Raw genomic sequence first — 25,173 nt, 5'->3', positions numbered from 1 at the left:
TTCAACAGATGTAAAAGAAGCTCGCACAGGACAATGCAAGTGAAACTGCTTCCTGCATGAAATAAAGATATCGATAGCAATTTTTCTCATCTTCGATAGATCCAAAAAAATATATTTATATATATTTATATATATTCAAGATAGATAAAGTTTAAACTCTCTTAAGATTTTTATTTTACGAGTATTAAGAAATATCCTATGCAAAATAACGAAGTAGTTCAATGAAAAATGAAATGGAAGGAAATACGAAGATATATTATCGCGAATACTTTATAAAATAATTCAATTTGGAAAAAATTACTCGTATAAATTTGAAAATATCGTGGAGAAACTCGAAAATTTTAGCACAATTCTCATTATCTAAGCTCTTACAATTTCTTATTCCCTCGTACGATTTTTGACAAGTAATTTGAAAAAAAAAGATAAAACACGCGATACGAATTACCGATCAAATTAAATTCGCTGGAAAATAAAGAAGAAACTTTCGAATGAAACAATCTACGTATACGATAAATCTGTCTTCTTTCGACAACATCAACATGCTATACGTCGCGTATTATATCAGTTGCGCCATCTCACGTGACATCGATTATTAATTAAGTTAACAACGTTATACTCAATAGTTTTCATCGTAGTCGAAGCAAAAATGTTCAGACGTTACGAAAAACAGTTGTGTCACTCGCTAAGCGATACTTTATAAGGGATAAGTATAATTATTTTACTAGATTGCTACTGTTTGTCCTGTTCGTAGGTAAAGAGAGGTCTCGTTTGCTCAACAAACTGTCGTTAGGTTCGCGCTGCGCAAAATGGCGGCGTCGCATATTACGAGTAGCAGGAAGCAGAATATCGCGATTCACATTTAATCCGTTTAATCAATTTTTTTTAGTTTTATTTTCAATAAGCACACGCACGCGCATACGGTATTATAATTTGTACACAAAAGGACACACACGCGTATACACACGCTCGACGACTGGGACACGTCTTACAAATCTAACATTCTCAGGATTTCTCGACGTTATGAGCGACATTAGCTGCCTTAATAAAAATTCTACACCACGTTCACGGCGTTTACGCGTGAAACGCGCTGGTGTAATCTCTTATTTTGTGTTTCAACGTGCAAGCGGCTATTCCGATCGGAATCAGAAACTAAGATGATCAGTTCGATTTCTTCTCTATGTTGGAATTACCTCCAGCTCCGCTACTTGGTGCTTCACTCCAATTGTCTTTCATTTTAATTCGACGAATTTTCAAATTGAACCACCGATTTCCTTATTATTCGATATCTCGAAGATCGTAGTATTCTTTGATTTCGTATAATTTTTCCTTTTTCTCGAATTATACTAATTCGAGAAATCCTTCGTGATTCTCGCTAAGTAGCAGAGCTCTCGTGATTCCACAAAATTCCACGACGAAGACTCGACTATACTAAAAAGCTTCGTTCCAACATACGAAGAATCTCTAAGAAGAATCTTCCCTTTTAATTATAAATTTCCCGATAAAATCTACCCTTTTTCCTCTCGCTCCTTACAACGCGATATTATATTTCTTTACTTTACACACGCACAGCTTTCCACCCTACACAAGCATTCGTTAAACAAATTTCGAATTAGCGTAGAAATAACACGCAAGACGATGCATGATTTCTCATGGGATTTCTACGGAATTCGATCAGATTGGGTAATCGGACAAATTATTTCGATCAGCGAGCAATGAACAGAGATATGTAGGTTTTTCCAATAGAGAGCAAAGGTGTGAAAGAAAAAATGTACAGAATGTACGGCGATCGACCACCGCGACTGAAGAGTGAGCCCTGTTGAGGCTCGTTTCCGGTTCACCCCCTTCACCAACGTCCACGTTAAGACTCTTTGTAAAGGTAAGTTTACAAGGTCATACGTGGCGAACGGTGGAGGGGGTCTGGCCGCTATGCTTGGTCCACCTCGTGACAAACCTCCATGTAGTCTGGGTTGTGCATTATGTCCTTTATCATGTCCTTTAGGATCGGGTAACGAGGAAAGATTGGATACACCTTTGAGCTATTGTACTCCTCCTGCGGCAAACAGTACATTAGTGTTATTAAGATTATAAGCTAGTCAGATGGCTGTCAGAAATAACAACTGCAAGTGGTAGACGAAAAAGTTGCGTTTTCAACTTTCGTTTGTGGCAATTTTGTTTAATGGGAATTAGTGGTTGTGGTAATTAGGCTTTTGTGCAGGGTATATAGGGTATATAGGCTGTGAGGAATATAGGGAACGACTGGATAGCTAAATATAGTCGAATGACATAGGTGAAGTAAGTTACATAAAATATTTTCTTCCAGTTTATTTTCTTTTAAATTTAATGGAAGTTAAATGTATATTTTATGCAAATGTAACTTGTCTTTGGTTTAATTATTTGTTAAATAAGCAATTGCAATTTTAATTGGTACTTAAGTTCCCTTTTACTTCCCATTTGAAATGGGAACATAAAGATTGTTTATGTACTTCAAAATTATTTCCTTTTATATTTTCTAAATTATCGATGAGATTTTTATACGGTTCTAGTGGGACACAATTTAAGATTAATCATCAGTAGAATATTAGGTAGTAGCTGTCGATAATTAAAGTATCGATTTTTTTCCTGAAATGTATGCACTGAAAATTAAAACACGATAATTATCCAAATTAGTTTGTAATGCATATTGAACGTAAGCAATCGTTACTTTTTCAAAAGAAAAAGATGTAGAATTTAGTGTGAGGCAATGAAATAAAATAAATTAATTTTAAATATGAAATAAATAATTATATGAATAAAATAGATAAAAGAATAAAGTAAATTCCATTCATAACTATTTTATTACAAATATTTGACAACACTCAACTATATCGTGTAAAGTAATAGGCAATTCATTATTTGAAACTCGGAATAAAAATTTTGTTATTGTGTTTAAATTTTAAAATAAAGAAGTAGATATGCTTACTGTATTTTTTAATTAAAATACGATTCTATTAAATATATTACATTTTTACTAAATATAATAATACGATTAGAATTTCTTGTTATTCATAATTCTTTCGTTTTGAACATTTTTGATACAGTGCAACGTAATAAACAGTAAATTAGCTGAACTTTGAAATAAAAATTCCACCATTACGTTTAATAGTCCTGAAACAAAAGAATCTTCTAATTGCAATCTTTAATTATAATCTAGACGCGAAAACGTGTTTATTTTACTTCGGAAACAATGTTTCATGCTCTCCCATAAGCCCCGAAAATAATAAGACGCTGCAAACTGAAACTTCTTTTGAGTAACGCGTTGAAAAAAGAAATTCCCTAAAAAGAGCAACACGAAAAAATGCTGGTTAAAAAAGTTTCAGCTGATGGATTATACGGCTTGCATCGTGAAATACGTGAAAGTCTTTCCTCTTATTTTTGTGACCTAAATATCGTTGCTTCGTGAATTTTTTCCCCCGATGCGTATGATTTATGATCTCCTCTATCGATGCTATTAATCCAACAAAAAAACAGATTAAATCCTAAGTTTATATTGTCGGATTAAATCATATAGCTAAAGCTCACTTCTCAAGCGAAATTATATCAAGCATCTTTGTCGTCGGACTGCCATGTAATTATCTCTTTAGGAATCACGGGACAGCGTGTAAATTGGTGTTACTACTCTTTCCCAACCTACTGAATGGCCTCTTATTGGTTGATCTGTCGCGATAACATGGAGAGTGGAAAGGAAACGGAGTATACAAGATGTGTATAGGTGTACTTTAATACACTGAGGCTGCAAGGGACGAATTTCCACCGATAATGGATCTTCAAAGACGCTTCAACACGCTTTTGAGGAATTATTTATTCGCTTATTCAGTCTTCATGAATATGCAAGGGAGAGACGTTACTCGGTTTATCCGATTTACTTATAAATACCTTCAGGTCTCGAATGAGATTTCTGAGCCCGGTGTACTTTTTCAGTAATCTGTACAGGTCGTTAGTCATTTGCGTGTTCTCCGCTTCGATTTGGGCTGTCGTCATACCTGTGCATATTAAAACAAACGATATAGGAATAAATCGATGATGAATGGCTGTAAGATATATTATATTCGATGAAACGTCTGTTGTCGAGTACATAGCAAATACGATATTTGGGTGGATGAATTATTCATTGCAGTGGCATTGTCCTTTTATGAAGCGTTCAATATCTTCTACGGTAAGCTAGACAGTAAAATATTGTTGTTCTAAATTTCACGTGACACTTCGTTTCATTTCAAGCTTTTTTCGTTCTTTTCTCTGTTCTCTTTACTTGTTTGGATTTTCTAGAAACATAATTTCATACATTTTGGTTATATGAGAAAATGAAGTATATAAAGTGTAAGTTCCTTAATCCTTTTATTCCTAAATTATTCTTGAACGAGTAAACAAAATTTTTGTTTGTAACTTAGGAAAATTATACGAAGATCCTTGACATAAAATTAATTGATATCACCAAATTTTTTTAGTGTCTTGTGAATATTCGAAATATAAAGTAATTAAATTATACAATAATAATTTCGTATGAATTGCCATTGTTTAATTTATTTAGTATTCTTTCAATAATTTTAGTTACCTCTTTTTCTCAGTGTTCAGAATTACTATGTAGTCATTAAATTTTATTTAAGTAATATTTGACAAAGTGATATCACTAAAATGTCAAAGAAATCAAAATTGACAGATGAAAATTGAGATACATTGAAAGTAACTTTATTAATATGAATATTGTAATATTTCATTATTTATTGAAGTCATACCTCCATAATTCTAAATACAGAAATGGTCAAAGTGCCATATATATCTTGTGGAAATGAAAGGATTAAACAAACTTTAGATAAACCTTAAACAGACTTCATTTAATATAAAATGATTATTCATCGATATTTCCAATCTCATTTTAGTTTTATTTTATACTAAATTATTATACCGACGAGAGTTCGTTATATAAATTATGACATTAGTTTTCATGATATATGGAAGGTTCAAAGAATATGTTATTTTGAACAATGTACGAAGCAAACAAGAAGTGGTATTTTTAATGGAACGTTATATCATCCTACGGGGGTAAATTTGGCGTAGGTATAATAATGCTGAATGACAATACCGTCATAGTGGCATAACTGATCTCTTCTTGCCCCTATCGAGCACGTATGATGGTAGGTAATATATTATTCATGCTTGGAAAGTTTCCAAGCGACAAGACAGCCATCGAGTTGTGTCTTTTCCGAGCAATTTGTCCAACCAGGAGATCATTCATAGCATGAATAAATGTTCATATTTGCTCGAACTTCATTTCCGATGTTTTCGTGTCACAGCGATCGTTCAACGACATTTTTCATGCTCCTGTACTTTTATAAAGTATTAATCCGACGTTAATTTTTAAAGTAATGGAAATATGTATTATACGCAATTTTCCATTTTTATAAATATTTTATAACACTTAATAAGATTGATTTTCAAATATGATTCGAGATTTCATGCATAATTCAATATATCGGGCGATCCATTTTTCATGTATAACACGATATATTAGATGATCCATTTTTCAAAAATTTTTATTCCAAGAACGATGATATAATGCTGTCGAATTTTCTTTTACGAGATATATCAAATACTCGTTCTACAATTTTAATCTTATTAACATTTTGAAACACTTTTCAGGAATCTCCATCATACCGTACCTTTGAAACCATGTAACATATTACACAATCTTTTCGTGAATAGGTTATCTTTCTAAAATACTTCTATTTTTATAGACGATTTAATATTTAATATTATATAATTATTCATAAATAAAATGAAAAAATTCCTAATTAGACAAATTTATGATATAATAAAAGTGCAAATCTTTAATATTAATTTAAAATAATTAGAATTATAGAAGTTCTTGAAATTATTGATATAAAACAATATAAAATCCCTGATATTTTGTTTTTAGATTTGATATTAATTAAAGAAATACCAATTACTGTCTTCTTAATATTAAACCTTAATATCACGACCAGTCAAATGATTGGTGTATGAAAAAATAAAAGAACATAACAGAAAAAATGAAACAAAAGAAAATATTGAAAAGTTCATTAGGTGGAATTTTTAATAAAATGTTTAAAAATGGTAATTTAGATCGTGGTAGGTTTATTGTTAATATCACGAATTTACTATATATTTGGTACATATTCAAGATATTTTATCTTTACTCTATTTTCAATTTTATTCCAAGAATTATTTTCTCTTCGTTTATTAAAACGATTTATATGTAAAAACCGAATTTTTAGTGAATTTCAACTCACTTTCGAGTCTCTCAATGCGTTCTCTTTTGGTTTCAGCTTCCTCAGCCAGTCGAGCCGAAGTTTTCACACCCTCTCCGCTTTTGTGGGTCTTCTCCATAATGGAACACGCGCGCAGGACGAAAGCAGGCACCGTCTCCTGTTTCTCCTGCTTTGGTATATCCACCAGCGTCCAATACTGAGTCTCCAACTTGATTACATCCTACAAAGGTAAGATACATCCTATGTAATAACACCGATTACAAAAAATACTTCCACAGTAACACCTTTAATTCGACATGTAGCGAATATTGAATCAGGTACTAAATTTTCTAAAAATATTGCACTCGAACTCTAACACACAGACTGCTCAAAATTAAATTAAATCAGGATTAACAGGTCCAATAGAAATGAGAAAGGGATGAATCCTAGTGGGGCAACTTATCATTGGAATTTTTAAATTAAAAGCTTTTTCATCCAGAAAATTAGAATTAATTAAAAATATTTTTATTGTAATTTTTCCCCAATCGAGTATATTTATAATATATTCGAGATAAGTCACGAGATAAGTTCTCTCAAGTTAAATTCGAGTAAACAAGTTGCACTAGAATTTCGATGTAGCAGAAATATTGCTCATTTACCTAATACAAGTTTTCCTTTCTTTCCAACGTGTTAATAAGAAGAAACGTTTCCTTGGAAAGTATAGGGAAACACTTTCTGTGGCCACTATATTGCTTACACTCAGAGGGAAGAGAGACAAGGGAAGAACGAATTAGTGTCCAGAGTGGTTGTCCGCTACAGGATATTCGATCTTTTCATCTACATGGACACTTTGTGTGAAAGGAACAGGGGTAAAGGAAACTGTGACTTTTATTCGGTTATGTTCTCGTTGTGAGTGATGGATTCTGCTTCGTACGGAAGCTACATCTTGGTATTAAGTCCAAGGAAAATCTTCTCTTGGAGTCCCTTTTTAATTCCAAGTTCGAGTATTAGTGGAGTTATTCGTGATCTTTTACTGAATTAAAAATTATCTGTTGAAGGATTCGTCATTCCAATTATTATTCACATTTTCGAATTATTTGTAGAACTATTTATTGCTGATGTTTATGACGTTCATATTTTTAAAATTATTCATTGTTGATGCTTTAATAATAGCATTGAAAGTAAGGTACACTGTATTTTATTATGCAAGTGTAGGTTTAATTTGAAATTAAATTTGTATAATTAGGGGTGCATAATGATTAATATAGCTAAACTTCGCTTATCAAAATTTTAATCGATGGTATTCCAAACAGTACAGTTATCAATGAGTTTCTGATTTTATTTATCGAAAATGCATTTAGATTTTGCATTTATACTTGGTATCGAAGATTATTTCAGATAGAATAGATAGATATGTGTAATTTATTGATTTCATTTATTGAAATTACATCTCGATTTTGCATCCGGAATTTTAATCGAGAGACATTTCAAATGGAACAGCAATTTTTTATAATTCTTGTATTTAATGAATTATATGCATTTATTTAAAATTAATAATTTTGGATATAGTATAGGGAAGAATTTATACTTATCGCTGTATTTTCCTCTCATGTTTTATTTCCCGTATCCTTCTAAAAGAGAATCAGGAAATTACGTCAAATTTTCGACTGTAAAGTTACTCAGAGGCAAAAAATTTAGTTGAGAAGGAGCATGGTCAGTAAGTTTTACTGCCCTTGGTTTCTGGGACAACCGTGGACACGTTGGGTCGGGAACAATCGTTTTATATATTTTTTATTTTATTCGTGTCACCGGAACTGTGATAATGATTTATTAATCCTCGTAACTGTGTGTATGTGTGGCACGTCAACTTTGAAAAAATACGTGCACTACCGGCCGTAAATATGAATCTTCCTCTTATGATACCGAGGGTGGTTCTTTTATCGAAAGAGAACAATTGGGGTTTTTATAAATTTTATTATAAATTGGAAAAGTATAGAAATTTTGTCTAGTTTAATATTAATTAGTAAGAGCGATATTGAATAATATAATTCGAATTATTTCGGTTTAACAATAATTGGATTTTAAATTATAATATTAAACATCATTTAGTACTAAACATAAATACCATTTAATATCAAATAATAAATTAATTATACTAAATATTAAATACCATGTACAATGATATATATATAACATATATAATATCACATAATGTTGAATATTATATATTTATTATATTTAATTTAAAATCAAATATCAAAATGAGGTTTTACAATTAGTCCAAAATATGCAGTATTTGGAATACAAGTAATTACTCGTACAATATGATTACTGACGTCAATTAAACCAATAGTATGAGTCTATCGAATAATGTTTCCTATTAAAAAAACATGTTGTAGATATAGAATTAATTAATAGCTTAGATAGACGTTGTTAATAATTTATATCTTATTCTTCAAGAATGCAAAATCATAATTACCTTAATCATTAATTTTAAGAGGTTGTAACGTTGAAACACGTTGCGGACTTGCTTGCTGTCAGTATATTTGCACATGAGTTCAACAAGGGCACGTTTAGCGATCTCATAGCTTCCATCTAGGCGTATCCTTACGATTCTTAATCTTTCATTTGTTTCAATCACCTCTTCTTTAGTTTGTCCACCTATTTTAACAAATATAATACATATAATATAATTAAAAATTTTTATTTCTATAATTTGTTGTCTTCCATTCAATGGCGAACTTTTCCTAGCTCTTAGTTACCTTAGTTAATATAATTCATTTTTAATATTTAAATTAAATATTGTACGAATGTATATAGGAATATTATCTGGAGTGCGTGCGGAAGGATGAGTGATCGTGCGCAAGGATCGTGTGGACGGGATATTTATGGAAGTACCGGCGACAAGTCAAGAGTGTCTAGGAATGCGTTTAAGGGTTTGGACTACGTGGCCCATTGAGTGCAAGGCTACGAAGAGTGCGTGGAAAAGCGTGATTGGGAAAAAGAGCATGGGTATGGAAGAGGATAGAATGTACGGGTTTAAATAAGGATACATGGGCGTGAATGGGCAGTTCCTTGAGGAGAGTTTATGAGAGAGTTAGTTTAGCCAGTTTAGAGAGATTTTACGTTAGAGAATATTCGGCCAGTTTTGACTGTTAGGTTATTAGTAGTACCCGCGTTACAATATTAATTTCTGAATTCTTTTGCTTCATATAGTAAAAAGATTTAGTAAAGTTCAAGATGAATATTCTTTACTAGGTTTTGTTATTTTTTTCCAAATTGGTGATAATATTCTTCTTTTTTATTTTCCTTTGGTCGTTATTACTATTTCATTTGAGTTATTTTAGAATAATTTGTGTATGCAATTTGTTATATTTAAAACGTATGAAAGTGCGATCTAAAATTTTCCAAAGAGCGCGTGATATCTATCTTCTCGTTAATATTCAGTACATGTGGCGATTTAAAAACGATTGTTTTTGAACAAATTCGATAGGAGTTCGCCGATAAGAAGAAAGTTTTAATTAAATTCCGAATATGATCACGCAATAACGAAACCTGTAATACCACGAGGCAATCGACAGGCTGTAATCAACTTCAAACGTTCATAAAAAAAACTATTAATTTCTATTTCCTCGTTCTTCGATATTAAACATAAAGTCTGAGCCTTTTAATTAACAATGTTATACGATGTGTTAAAACAGTTAATTTCCAAAAATTAATTACTATAGAAGAGGTTTCACAAAGGATTTTGGTCATTATTTGACCCTCTGTACCCAATATTTCGTCTCATTTGGAAGAGAAAAAGAATGTTAACCGATTACAATTGTATTATAACCCTAGATAAATAATTATTATTTAATGATAACTAAATATAATTTTTGACGATATTTTAAAATTTGAAAATTAATTATCCTTACAAAAATATTGTTTAGGGTCGGTGTAATGTTATATTCAATTGTAAATAGTTTCCAAAATAACTCAAAAGTTTCAAAAAAAAATTGACAATGGTAGGATAGTGGTACGTAAATGAAATAAAATTTGGGAATTTTAAACATATAGATAGTTAACTTCAAATGGTATTATAGAGGGTTAATAGTCTTAATGGAGTTAATGTAAATTACGATAAACAATAAATGGAATTGGCAATCCAGGAACTTGTACTGTCCTTTCATGACCATTTTCAAGTATTCTTTTTTCGTACCATGGTCCTTTGGCGAGTCTCGAACATTAATAAGCGATGCAGCCTCTATATGCACGCGTGTGCAAACACGCCTTGTCCATTCACCAGCTGGCTTAATAACATTATTGCTTTCAGCTGTGTCGTGTACCCCTAATGAGAAAATTTATGTTGCCGCCCCGTTACGGAGAATTCATTTCTGTTTTAATTAAAGTTCTTCTTTATTGCTACTATAATAAATACATGCTTTGCACTTTGCACTTGGTGACTTTACGTGATAATAGAATTTAGAGAAAACACGATTTTGAACAGGTTTTCTTGATTCCTTGTATGCATATGTGATTAGAAGGATGGAATTGAGAGATGACAAAAGTTCGGATTATTTTATGTAAGTTTATCATGTATTCGATATTTTATGTATTGTATTATGTATTATATTATATTCGATATATAATATGTATTATTATACATATGTTTAGTAATATTGGATTGACCAGAAAATAATATCGGAATTTTTAATAAAATAATCGTTTCGTTTGGAACATAGAAAGTTTTATGAAATAATAAATTTATCATTTTAATTTATAATAAACAATTGATTAGGGTCTAATTACGTTCAATTAGAAATACTGTCTTGTATCTAAAAAATAAAAATCTGACTTATTGGTCAACTTAATATATTGTAATATTGGGCAAAATTAAAATAAATATTAAAAAATAAGTGATTTGATCCAAGTTGTTCTGGTCACTTATGATTTAATATCAGTTGAGGATTAAATGTCTCTCTCTAATTAAAATTAATGTCTCATGAACCTCGAATGACAAGTGACAGTTTTATATACCTATAATGCTTTGAATCATTTGAAATTCTATAATTAATGATGTTATCACATTCGTGATATAGATTATGACCTCGATTGTGATTATGTTGTTATCATGTAACAGACATGAAAAGCACTCGCGAGGAAATAGATTTTAATTTTAGTTTTGTTTCAAATAATATTTATATAATTGCTTGCGTTATTTATGTAGTTAATAACTATCGAGTAATTATGTAGTTTAGTATCTCTTATCTGTAATAACATGCGAGTAACGAACAAAAAAGCTTGGGCTAAATGGTTAATTACTTTTACTCTTAATTTATGAACATTATCTAAATCTACTTTAAACAAGAATATAAATATCGCGTTTGATTTAGGTATTGGTCTAATTATCAGTGTTGCATCGCATTAATCATAGCATGCATCGTATGATAATTTCAAAAGAACATCTGACGTACAGGGGTGAAAAATCACTTGTATAATTTCGCAGTTTATAATCTGGTATGCATTCATTTAATAACGTAATTAAATATTTTTTGCATAATGGCTAGTTATTATCATAAGATATTCCTAAAAATTATTCTAATTTGCTGCTTAAATAACTGCAACAGTAAGAAAAATGAAAATACATTTTTGTTATAGTTAGCATGCAGGCGATAATTAAATATAAAGCATGGTCTTTTAACATGTTAATTCATTCACGAAAATGAATGCGCGATTCTCATACGAATAATTTCATACAAATAAAATTAAAAATAAATACAAATTTAACCAAATTTATTATTTCATAACAATGGACCATAATTCTCAGTACAAATTCTCTGTATAAATCAATGCACCAAGATATCAAACGGTAAACGGCCTATTTTCCAGCTTATTTTTTTTTTTAATTTACGTTTATTCTCTCACAAACAAAAAGAGGATTAAAATATATATATATATCATTTCAATTAGTTAAAAAAATAAAATAAAATTAATAATTTTTAAATTAACAGTAACTCTATGTAATCAGTTATTTAATATTAATTACATAATTAACTTAGTTATCATAATTAGTTATGTAATTAGTATTTATTAATTACCGAATCAAAAATACTTTACCACTATGTATCTCATTTCATTTTCTGGAAAGGAGATCAAAAAGCTCCTTTTATATTATTTTTATCGCGTTTGAGTGACTCTATCATTCCGCGTACATATTTTTTATCTCCAAATGAAAAAAAAAAGAAAAAAATGCAATCATGATAAATGTTTCGCGTATCATTGATCCGGTTTTAACGAAGTTATCCCGGAGGAAACGTTTGCGACTATTTGAAGTGCAAATAGTACTCCTGACGCGTCGTTATACCAACTGACCGGGTGTAAAAGCTTCTGCTTCAATTCCATTCATGAGATAACAGTCGACCACCTGGCACACCGCCAATACCTTATTTCTAACAGTTGGTACGAACATCTTCATCCCAATTCCTCGGCATTACTACCCCGCAAACAAGTGCCGTGCTTCGGCGAATCGACATCCAAGATGTCGTGCCCCAAAGGGGGTAGTTTTTCCTCGGATTTTAAAACCATTTACGTCCGCGTCGCGCATTAACCAAGCGAAGAATTACACGGGTATTGGAAACTGATGAAGCATTACACAGAATTAAATTTCAATTCGTTTCAAAGAAGTATCTCAAACGAATATTATGAAATATAGCATAAATGGAAATTAAATTTTCGTGCAGTCACCAAGGGGAAAAATGAGGAAATAAAAGTCAGGGATGGTACCTGAAGTTAGAGTAAAAATAGGTATTTGTAATTAAAATTTAGAATTAACGTGACGCGTTATGTGATATGTATGTAAATGTAATTAGTGTTCAGAGTTAGTTAAATTAAGATTGCAAGGGAAAAATGAGATAGGAGAATTTTTTTATTTTGCGAGTTTGATATGAGTTGGTAGTTTGCAGTGTGTATTTTAATATTATTTATTATGTAATAAGTATACGCATTTTGATATTATTTACTGATATTAATTATTTAAATTAAAACAACAAGGGAAAAGTGAGATCGGAGAGTTTTTTGTATTTCTTGAGTTTGATATGAGTTGGTGGTTAGAAGGGTGTATTTTAAAGGGTAGTTAAAAAGTGAACAAAAATAACCTTTTTAAAATAGATAATAAACCCTTGTTATTACAATCTATATTTTTCGAATAACCAAAAGACTCGAAAAAGTACGCGTTTAATCGCCAAATCAAATAAAAAGGCAGTTTCCAGTTCGTCGAATTTTTAAATTGCTTCTCTATAAAAGATGGAAAATGTGAGTTATTGTGTTTTTCCTGTATGGTCTTCGAATGAAACGAACAGGGAACAGAAGGGAAAATATAAAGTTTTAATTAACAGTTGAATTATATTAAAAATTTTCCGTTACTTTTTTTTCAATTAAAGTTTGTGTGCAATTTTTGGTTGTGATTTATTTGAAATTGTGCGAATATTAAAAAAGAAACATATATTTCAGTTTGTAGTATAACAGTGACTTGAATTTTAATCTCCCAGGAACTAATTACGAATTAGATTATTAGAATGCCTTCTAAAAATATATTTTTCAAAAACTTACTCGATGTTCCTTCATCCTTTACATCCTGGACGATTCTCCGGACACTCTGCGTGAATTTGCCCATGAGATTCGTGCTCGCTGAAAAATATCAATAAATTAATAAAAATATAGATATGGTATTGCAATATTTATCAAAAATATATTAAACAAAATTCTTTTTGGTTTATAGCTACCTCTTTAAAGAAAAGCTATATTAATTAATAATCTTTGATCATACCAGTATACAGGAACGAAATTTTTAATTTTAATATAGCAAGGCACAGAGATATTTGTATCCCTAATAGTTGACTTCCAATGATTGCTAGTAGCTTTAAAATTCTTATCAATGACATCGCGTATTATATATTATATCTAACAGAGCCGAAAGTCAAGATAAAATAAATTTATGAATATTTTAATTTCTTTTTGTAACAAGTTTCTAAAATATGAATATTTTTATTAACGTCAACTCCATGACAATTTATTTTAATTCTCGTTTTTCTTTCACTGAATCGTTAATGCACGATAAGGTTTAAAGTTAAAGCTATCAATCGAGAATTTAATTAATGTATATTCCCATTGATAAGGGCCTCAAAATTTGTATCACGAGCAATCACTCGAAGTCAGCATTTAAAAAGCTACGAATATTTCTGTGATTCACTATATCTGTGGTTTTAAGGTAAAACACTGCATGTCACAATTACGAAAAATCCTAATTTCTGTACTAATTAGATTGCAAAGCATAAATATTATACGATTCACGTACAATATTTATATAAAAAAAGAGAAAAATCAATTAAAACAAATCTTATATCTTCAAAAAAGTATGCAATCTAATCGAATAATGCTAATAAAAAAAATTGATATTCGGAACATTGAGTAACAATATTTAAAAAATAAAAATTCGTGATAAAAATTCTTCTATAAAATCATAGATATATTCGCGTTGACCTACGGGTCGAAGTATCTTTTCATATTCGTGTATTCCAAGTTAGCGTAATCGATGTACGTTAGGGTTGCAAAGGGAAATAGCTTGTTTTTCGCCGGTCCGATACGAAAGCAGAAAAATGGAGACGCAGCACAGAAGGAATCCGAGATCCGGTACATATTTCCCGGAGGCAAACGTTTTCGTCAGAAGCTGAAACGTGTGTCGGTGCATGTCTACGTTGGTTGACATAAAACGCGACAGGGCAGAAGAGTGAATAAAGCTTCTTAGTCGTAAAACATAGAACTGTCTTTAAGACCGCTGAAGTAGGCTTTTAAAAGCATTTGAAGCTTTCCAGCCAGATAACCTATTGTCCATAATACTTGTGCGACTTCTGTAAATGCTGCACCGTCAGATATACCTTTACATCGGACTTACAGCTGACAAACTGCTTTCGCTTATGTGAAAGTTCGTGTGAATATTTTTGCTGCTCGTGTTTTATCGCATTCTCTTTGTTCAGTGAAAGAAATCGGCATCTTGCTTCGATTTCAAGTAGTTATAATTGATAGTAAAAGTATTGGGATATTGGCATATCTAAATGTCCATATATTAATTTATTAGCGAGTTTAGGAATTTTTATGTACATATAAATATTGTGTTCACATATTTTCGTATTTGAGTAGAGAATACGTGATGAAATATTTAGTTACGTGAACATGTACGTTGGTATCTTGTTATTTAATCATTCTAGGACACAGAGATTGAATTAAAATAATTATTTAGATATTTGGTTATTTAAATTGATATTCGATTTTATATAATGTCAATGTGGAACGAATATAAAATCGATATAAGGACAATAAATAAAACCACAATTGATTATTTTCATATATCGTAACAATTTCAGAAATAATTTTACATTTGTTAATGTAACAGCTGTCAATATAATATTTTTGTAACTGTTTCGATTCTTATTGCTGAAACATGATGTTTCCATTTTAAATCATGGAATTCTTTAATATCCTAACATTCAAGATTATAGATACACGTTTAATAATTGGAATATTCGAACATTTTAGCGGGCGACTATTTGTGAGTACTTAATTTATTTTATTATTATCCCTTTATGCTGAACATTCAACATATTCAGTGATATTTCTAAATTTTTAGCAATTTTTAGATTATATATTTTATTTGTAAATTTTATACGTACATTTTGTAATATTTAGAGCACTGTATACCCTTTGTTCACGCATACAATTTCGTTGACTCGTTATATTAAATTGGTTATACTAATATTAACGATTGCTTGTGAATTAAAATCGAACGAAGAACGGAAAGATTACGTACAAAAGAATTGATCAAGCACTCGTCGTTTGTTACGTAATTCCATTCTCGTTAATTGACTCGTTCGTATCGAATAAAAGTAAAAGAAGAAATAGATAGAGAAAAGGACGAATCTAAGTACGAGACAATGAAATATATCAGTTATATAATAATCGAACTGTTAGAAAGGAATTAAATAAATAAATAATTATGATGTACATTAATGTTACATAATATATTCTATCTAATTGCACAGCATAATAAATTGCAAAATATCATACAATATTCGCGAAATATGCAATAAATGAATACTTGTCATGTACAGTTGTAAAACATCTCTGTACGTGAATGTGAAAGTCACGAGAATCGGAAAGTCGATATATTTCAATGGAACCTTTCATCCCGTATTGGTTGTCACGTCAGAAATATTATACACAAAGGGAAAGATGTCAACCTGAAAAGAGCTGGTACTTTAGCAATCTGAACAAAGACTCTATACAGAGTACTTTCAGAATCATAAAGCCACTGTAAGTACAGGGAGAGAAGAGTGACAAGTAACTTCCCTTTGTAGCATTGGATGGGAAATGTACACATCTAAATTCGAACGATAATCGTAGATTTTACTGACAGAAAGTGTAATAAATCGCGATTATGTAGAGTTAAAAATAATGTCAAATATCGCAGTGTATAATTTCATTAATTATTCAGCGTTAAAATGAACATTTAATATAAAAGATTCGATTTTATTCGGAAATTAAAATTTAATTATAAAGTGACACGAAAATTAAATTAATTTAAGAACATATGATAAAATATCAATTAAATGCGAATGAAATAAAGGGGATTTAGTTATGAAAATCATGTACAGCTTAACGTGTGTAAATAGTAAATTATGGGTATAATTTAAGGTTAAGTAATGAAGAAATTTTCGGTTGAATCTTTTTTCAGTCACGTTCGCATAAATTCGAGAAATTTTAATATATAAATTTTAATGACGACGTATGAATTCTTATGGGATAAAATCGTGACAGGTCAATTTCAACCCTTAACGAACTTTCAGTGGAAAATCAATCTATAATAATTTATTGTGCTAATGATATATTATTTCTAAATTCTCTATAAAAATTAATATAACTATATAATTGGGTTTAATTAGAATCAATATAAGATGCAAATTATATTTATCTCAAAAATTACCTTTCGTTCTCTTCAAAACACACAATCCTTACACCAATACAGAGATATTTTGTGTCTCATTTTATTATCTTTAGCATATGCTTATCTATCGTTTTCGAGGATTTCATTTCCCTTAAAATAGTTTTTCGACTTAAATATTTCTACGTCCTTTTATATCATTATTTATTAACTAGAACATATTTTTTGACAACATGAAATATTAAAAAGGGTTCATTAATTAATTTATTTCTAAAGTAATATTTCTTTCTCTATCTTGTACGTTTAATTCAGTATTATCTACCAATTTTCGTCTTATTTAATCATTTTCTTCCTGAATCAAAAGTAATCGGAAAGCTTCTGATCTATTTTTTCCACGAATTTTCATTGTGTCACTGTTTATATCGGTACTGTATAAACAAGTACTGGTTGCACAGATCCATATGTCTTACCGATGTCGTCGACATATGTAAAACGTGGCACCCGTATGAAATACAGAGCTTGGCGTCAAGGGGTTAACGCCGCAAGAGATAGAAATATTTCAGTGTCTGTCAAAAAGCAAGATTTCTCTCGAAGGCATTTCAGCCTGGGATGTGGTATTGCACACGAGAATGTAACCAGAGAAAGTCAAAACTATAAAATATACGTATATCAAAATACGTAAAATTGCTGAAGCAGTTCTCATTGTTAAAAGCTTTCGAATTAAATTTCCCCATATGATCATACTGAAACGTATGTTTGCAATTTTGCTAAACAATTTCTGTCTCAAAGTATCTTTCTTAACATAACATTATACAAACAGATTAAACTCTTCATTACAATTTTTAGTTCAAAAATTTTCAGATAATTTTTGTGAAGGATTTTATGGAAGTTGCACAGTCTGATATATTTCTATTAATTTATGGAATATCTAATTAATTTTATGGAATATTTAACTAATTCTGATTTTTATCAATTTATTAAGTATTTTTATCTTCAATAGTCGTGTGATAGGCAGTGAATACGAAAATATTGCTTTTTCAGAATTTTTTATAAATATTGTACAGCAGGAAATATTAAAAAAATTTGTCTGAATTTTTATATTTTATCCAACAATTTTTCAAATATGATTTATTTCATATTTTTATTTGACAGTTAGTAGCTTTACGGAGAAAAACACGCACGTATACAAGAGGACATATGTAACACTCATTTTATGCAAAGAGCATACGCATGCTTTTATTTATGATATACATTTTACGAGGTACGTTGTAGCGAGGTACATTAATTGTGCTAAATTTTTATATTTATGACAGATGTCTGTGTTACTGACGGTACAAATTTATTTTAACATCAGTCTCGTGCATCTCGCGGCCGAAAACGTAAATATGTAAATATTTTTTAACGATAATCTCATGGGATATTTACAAGGCTATTAATGCCACTAGCAAGTTCCCATTTAAATACTTTATCATCCATTCCGCGCATGTAGACAGCATAAATTTTAAATTTGTCATATCAAAAAATTTTCTCCGTTTTAATATTTATAACGTATTATTATTCGATATTAATTTAATACGACTCAAACCTGAACGTATAAATTTATGTCATAATACAACATTTTACCATGAGCCTCAAATGCAGAAAATGCCATGACCAAATAAATGAAAATATTAATTTCCTGACGCACGATTTTGAAGAATATAAAACACAATTTAATCGTGTTCTTTTTATTCCATATAAATTTAGGAAAATGTCTGATCACTAGTCTGAATGTAAACATACTGGGTAGACATATTATGTGATGGCAATTTTTGCATTTAAATGAAAATATTAATTTCCTGACGCACGATTTTGAAGAATATAAAACACAATTTAATCGTGTCCTTTTTATTCCATATAAATTTAGGAAAATGTCTGACCACTAGTCTGAATGTAAACATACTGGGTAGACATATTATGTGATGGCAATTTTTGCATAAGATTTGACATTTCGGTCAATTGGAAATAAAAGGGTTAAACCTTTGATTTGGTTTATTTTAAATATTTCCATCTCCGTGTTTTTATTTACAACCATCTTAAATTAAATTGGAAACAAATTTGCAAATATTCCTAACACGTTCACCGTTATGGCGGTCATTAGCCACTAATTTTTACACTGTTTAAGCTCTGTTGGCCATCGATGATATATAGCAAATGATAGACGAAAAATATATTCGTAATTTATCGCTTTAAATATATTTGTTATTAAACAGAATTTCCACGATAATACTCTTAGTGTCGAGCGTACTAAATCTCCAACACTCTTATCACCGTTCGTTCCTATTATCGTCCACCATTGTTGAGAATTGCGTATAAATTTACACAGTTGCAAAATGCAATTTTGCGGTATTTATGCATAAATGCATAAATCTTCTATCGGTGATTCAATCGGTTAGAACGTTGATAACAGAGCTTAATTACATATTGTCGAGCCGAGATCAGGCGATAAATGGATGGCAATAGATTGTTAATAAGTGTATGCTTCAGGATACAATTTATTCCTGCATTGTACATCTCCCGTTCAACACATTTGTATGGTCAATCTGTGGTTGCATTTACGAGCGAAAGAGAATTATTTGGTGTCGTTAGAAGAATATGATTTGCGTTCGTGAACTTGGCTGGATTCCAGCGTGCCAGGATAACGTAAACTCGGGCCATCACTCAGAACAATGATCTCGTTTAGGGGTTCATTGTATCACAGGTTATCCGTTATGCGATTCTTTTTCTTTAACGTCACTTCGCTTAACTCGCGAAAAATTCATAAGAGAACACTGCGCTATTGAATAGATTCTTTTATTTTATCCGTGTGATTTTGCTTTTTCTTGCTCGGGCAATTTTTGTGGAAAAATGATTAATAGAGTAAATTTTAATTAGTACAATAGAAGTTAGCTTTGTAGAAAAATAGAAGTTTCACGGGAAATATTTTTTATAATATTATTTATCATAATTATTGTATAATTATCATATCTTTCTCGTAATAATTTCTCGGTATAATTTATTTTATTTTAGTCGCTGTATGTCAACTGCAGTTTTATATTTGCAACCTAAATTGAATAATTAAACCTTTACACTGCAATAACGAATTCAACTCGTCACGAGTTGTGGTCGAATAATAGAATTATTTATATTGCACTTCTTATGCGACCAAAATTATATTTAACGTGTTCCAACGTGGTCAAAATTTAAAGAAATTCTTGAACTTTCGTACAATTTTTTCGCGAATGAAATAGAGGTATAGTGGTTAACTAAAATTTCTCAGAATTAAATCCTAGTGCAAGGGATTACACGAATTTACGGAATAGAATTAGATTCAACCATGAATTTTTAGTACTACTCTTTAGTACGACTTTTACTACGATTTTTAGAAGTAAAAATCGTCATTATTATTAATTATTAGTTATCCGTCATTATACTTTTTTTATCGTTATTGCAATGACAAGCGCGAAATTTAAATTCCAGGAAAAATCCTTTTTGTCAAATCCTCTCGTACATTTTATGCGTGAGGAATCCACGCTGAGGAATTCAAATCGAATGTCATCCTCTGACACGTTTACTTTTGACTCGCGCCTCATCCGTCGCTTGTTTAGGTTTGATTTTCGCGAGAAGAGACTACTTTGAACGAAAGCTACGCAGACACGGGTAGACATTTTGAGGTAAGAACGTGCCTACCGTAGATTGGCGTTATGCTGTCCCATCACGAAATCGTGGGAGCCATGTCATCCGGAATTTGTCTCCTGTCGCACCTTCCAGAGTTTGGACATGGATATTGAAATTCACCACGAAGCCTTTACGTGATGTTTCTGTCTTCGACGCTGCACCATCTTTGTACAGGGTACATGCTCGAGAAATAAGGCCGTAAGGAGGAACTTTGAGGTGAACTTGCGAAATTGAAACACACCCAGGTTGGGCTGGCTTCTTTCCAAAAATATTCGGGATGGGGTGTTCTTTATTTATGGAGTTTGTTGCAAATTTTTTGTTCTGTATTGAAAATTTAGCTACAGTTAACTATTGCAATTTATTATTGCAGAGTATTTAATTGGATCGAAGTTAGATTATTATTTTGGATAGAGAGTATTTAAACTGGTGGATGGAGAGATACCTTGATCGTTTGAAAATTGGATGTCAGGAAGTTTAGTTCCATTTTTTATTTTTTGATTAAGTAGAATTATAGGATTGATATGAATAGTAAATATTAAGTGAAAATTATTATTTTATTTATTGCAAATACTAAATGAAAATAAAATAATAATTTGATAATTATGTGTTATACATAATTACGTTGTATATGTTATATAGGATATAACGATTCATCTTCTCATTTTCTCTCTTTTTTTTAGAATTTTTACATGTAGATAAGGTATATTTAATTTTGAATATTTTCTGGTTCTCCTTAAAAGCAACTCATATCTGTGGAATCAAAGTTGAAAACAATAAATTTGAAGGAGCATAGTTTGTAAATTTTCCTTTTTTATTTTTACTTGGCGATCTACAGTTCTTCCATAAAATAAGAAATATTCGAAAAGAGAATTATTCAATTATAAGTTTTGAGGATCCACGATATTTGATAGTGTAACAAGCTATTCTATACATTTTCAAAATTTATAACCTCCAATTAAATATTTTTTAAATTTGTAATATAATATATATCATAAATTTTATATTATTTGTAAATTTTTAATTTACAACGTAATATGATATTATTAATTTTACTTTTATCGATTTATCTTTTCTCAAAGGAATTTTTATCAACCACTCTGTGAATCACTCTAAGTAAAGTTCGCATAGGGTATCAATCTTTTGTTTGTTTTCTCGGGCTGAATGCCAAAACGCAACAAGCACATTCACTACTCGTTTTATAGTTATCGAAGGAAACACGCTTATGCTAATTCCTCTGCACTTCGAGAATTTTTGATACGACTCATCAGCAATTCCACCACAATTGTACAACAAGAAGTGATTTAAAATTAAAAGTTTCGAAAGAGGAAACGTTATAAATACGTATATCGTAAAATTTATACACTTGCCTTACTCAATCTCTCATTTCTCATCGAAAAAACGGAACCGCGTAACAAATTGTTATCGATCTCTCCATAATGACACCGATAGAGTGCAGAGAATTAAAATCAGAATTTTATTTATAAAATATAGAAACTTTATATTCACATTGCATAATCAATGAAAGTCCCATAAATAATATATTTAATCTCTGCAACGAATATGAATAAATCAGCTCAAATACCCTCCGTAAACACGAGTATGATTTACCCGAAAACGTACCACTCTGCCAGAATAATAAAACTTAGCCAAATGTATTTTCACTTGTCAGTTCTACCTACGTTATGAGCTAGCCTTCCGTTTCATTAAAACGGTATAAAACAATCCCGACAGATCAAAAGGAACACGCTCGCGTGAGCCACCCTTTCTTTCCGAATCGTGCAGCGTTCAACCCCCTCGCCGTTTTCGTATCTTCGAAAAATAACGTATACCCTGTGACAAGTCGAGCTCGACGAGACATTCACCAGAGTCGCGACGTGAAGCACAAAGTGAATTGAACATTTAAATTTATCGTCCCGCAATTAGAGTTTGCTTTACCCGAATAATTTCGCGCGATGCATTAAACGCGTGAGGACGAGCTCAAAGAGCACGCATACATGCGGGCGAAGGATCACGTACGCGTGTGTATCTAATTTCTGGAATAATCGAACCTCGTTGCTCGAGGAACGCCATCAGCATATGCATACAGCTTTCGTTATTTAGTTCATTATCATGATCATCAATTATAATAATAGGTAAAAGTGTCGATTCATAGAGGGTCCTAAAGGTGTACAAGATAGCTAGGATTTGTGGACAATAGGGTTCGATACATGATTCAGGGTTTTAGGTATTTCTGAGCGAAAGTGAGTTATTTATTCGATTATCATGATCATCGATTATAATAATAGGAAAAGAGTGTTAATTTTTCGGGGTCTTAGAGTGTATAATGTTGTCAGGGTTTGGGTAATGAAGTTCATGACTTGGTTGAGGATCCTAGGTATTTTGGAGAAATAATGGATTATTTATTTAATAATCATGATTATCGATTATAATAACAGGTAGAAAGTGTAAGGATAATAAGTGTCATGATATGTCTAAGGGTTTTAGGTATTTTTGAGAGAAGGTGAGTTCTTATATATAATTTAATTAATTAATCTATAATTAAATAAATAATTTAATTGTATAATTTATTCAATTATTATGATTATTGATTATAATAATAGGTAGAAAGTGCCAACTTTTAGGGGTCTTAGGGTGTAGAGCGCTATTAAGGTTTGGATAATGGGGTTCGTGACTTGGTTGAGGAACTTAGGCATTTTTGAAGGGAAGTGGGTTTCATAATGAATGAAAATTCCATGCTATTGGTAAATTGTTACCTATCTATGGTAGTGTTAATAGCGATCAATGACTCATTGGGGTGAGTTAATCGTCAAAGAAAAAAATCGTTATTAGAAATAATTTGGAAATTTAAGGATTTAATTATGGGTAACAGAATTACTTTGAAATTTGAACTTTGCAACAGGTCCAATAATCAACTTAGATGCAACGGGCTTTCTCCTTTATTGGAATTATTGGTAATCGATCTAAACATAAGTTAGGTGGCCCTTTGGATGGAAGGACATCATCAACGTTGATGTGTACAGATGCAGCATTAATCATTATATCTTGACATGATGACCTAAACAAGTCCATTTTATGGAACTACAGAATTATCGAATTTACGAAATATATAAGTTACTGAACATAATCCTAAGATTTTGTACACTGGTTGGAAAGAAATAATGTTTCTCATAAATTCACTATGTCAGGAATAACAAAGTTTTGTTCCAAGAAAGTAATATTCTATGTTTGACAATAATAGAACTTAAAATTTTGTATTTTATATAAATATTCTATAATACTAAACTTGGAGAAATACTAAAATGACAAAGTATAATTGTTTCTTCCTTAAACAAGAATCAGTTCTTTCTTTGAAGAACCTAGATAGAGTATAGACATCGAGTAGACATCGAGTACTCACGACCCAGGTCATCAAAAATTAATTTTCGTCATAAACCAATTATGACATTCCTTTTATTATCTCCTACTCTTCGTATAAATTCAAAACAATGCCAGAATCAAGCGAATTGCTGTTTGCCTGTCTTCGCTAACTATCGCAGCGTCCTTGTCCAGCAGAGAAATTAATGGGAACCGAATCGATGGGGACCGAATTAATATCAAAAGCAATCTGTCTCTGTGAAACTTCGGCGGATCGCTGATCCATGTCGAACGATGATTAAAATTGTAGAAGCTTCGGGAAACGAGTCGAAGGTAATGATTGTTGCGGCTGTGTTGCGTCACGGGTTGGTTAACACCGTGATGATTCGAGCGATATCACCAGGACATTTGGAGGACCAGGTTTACTATATGGACGTATAAAATCCGCAATCGTCTATGAATGTCGACGAAGGGGATTATGTTTGCAATTAGGGCCTTGGAAGTCACGGATCACTGCACATTTGGCAAGCACGTGCGCTCCTGACGCCCCGGATCCCCTAGATGTAGACATATCAGAAACCAGGGGTCGCACACAGCAATTAACGGACCCGTTAGTCGCATAGGCATCCGGGGCCTGACCCTTACGACCTTTCCTGTGGCAGATGTCAACCCCTCAGTCGGTGGTGGTTGCAAACCTAAAGACGATTGCTCTCGAAGACTCCGAAGTACACGATTTGCTAGTCATATCGTCCTTCTTCATCTTTTTCAGTATTTAGGTAGTATTCAAATACCAAACAATGGAAAAATAAAATTATTGACCATAGAACAAACAGTAGAAGAATATTTTTATCTTAACGATTAATTTTTGACTATTTTGTAATTTTTAAA

The 25,173-nt window shown here is 31.2% G+C and overlaps 1 protein-coding gene across 1 annotated transcript; it reads right to left on the bottom strand.

The window, feature by feature from the left end:
• Window positions 1-1,861: 1,861 nt before the first annotated feature.
• On the bottom strand, window positions 1,862-25,045 carry LOC108550024 (uncharacterized). The gene is made up of 7 exons (XM_017903617.1): window positions 24,981-25,045; window positions 21,958-21,983; window positions 13,851-13,928; window positions 8,740-8,921; window positions 6,303-6,501; window positions 3,913-4,019; window positions 1,862-2,050 (listed from the first exon to the last, which is right to left on the bottom strand). Exons 1-7 carry the CDS (start codon window positions 25,043-25,045, stop codon window positions 1,925-1,927), a joined length of 783 nt encoding a protein of 260 aa, XP_017759106.1. The 3' UTR covers window positions 1,862-1,924.
• Window positions 25,046-25,173: the final 128 nt, after the last annotated feature.

This window comes from Eufriesea mexicana, unplaced genomic scaffold (assembly GCF_001483705.2).
Source record: "Eufriesea mexicana isolate 0111107269 unplaced genomic scaffold, ASM148370v2 scaffold2481, whole genome shotgun sequence".
In the NCBI taxonomy this organism is placed as follows: Eukaryota; Metazoa; Arthropoda; class Insecta; order Hymenoptera; family Apidae; genus Eufriesea; species Eufriesea mexicana.
Note: the sequence above shows the minus strand (reverse complement) of the source record. Positions and strands in the feature narration are given on the sequence as shown.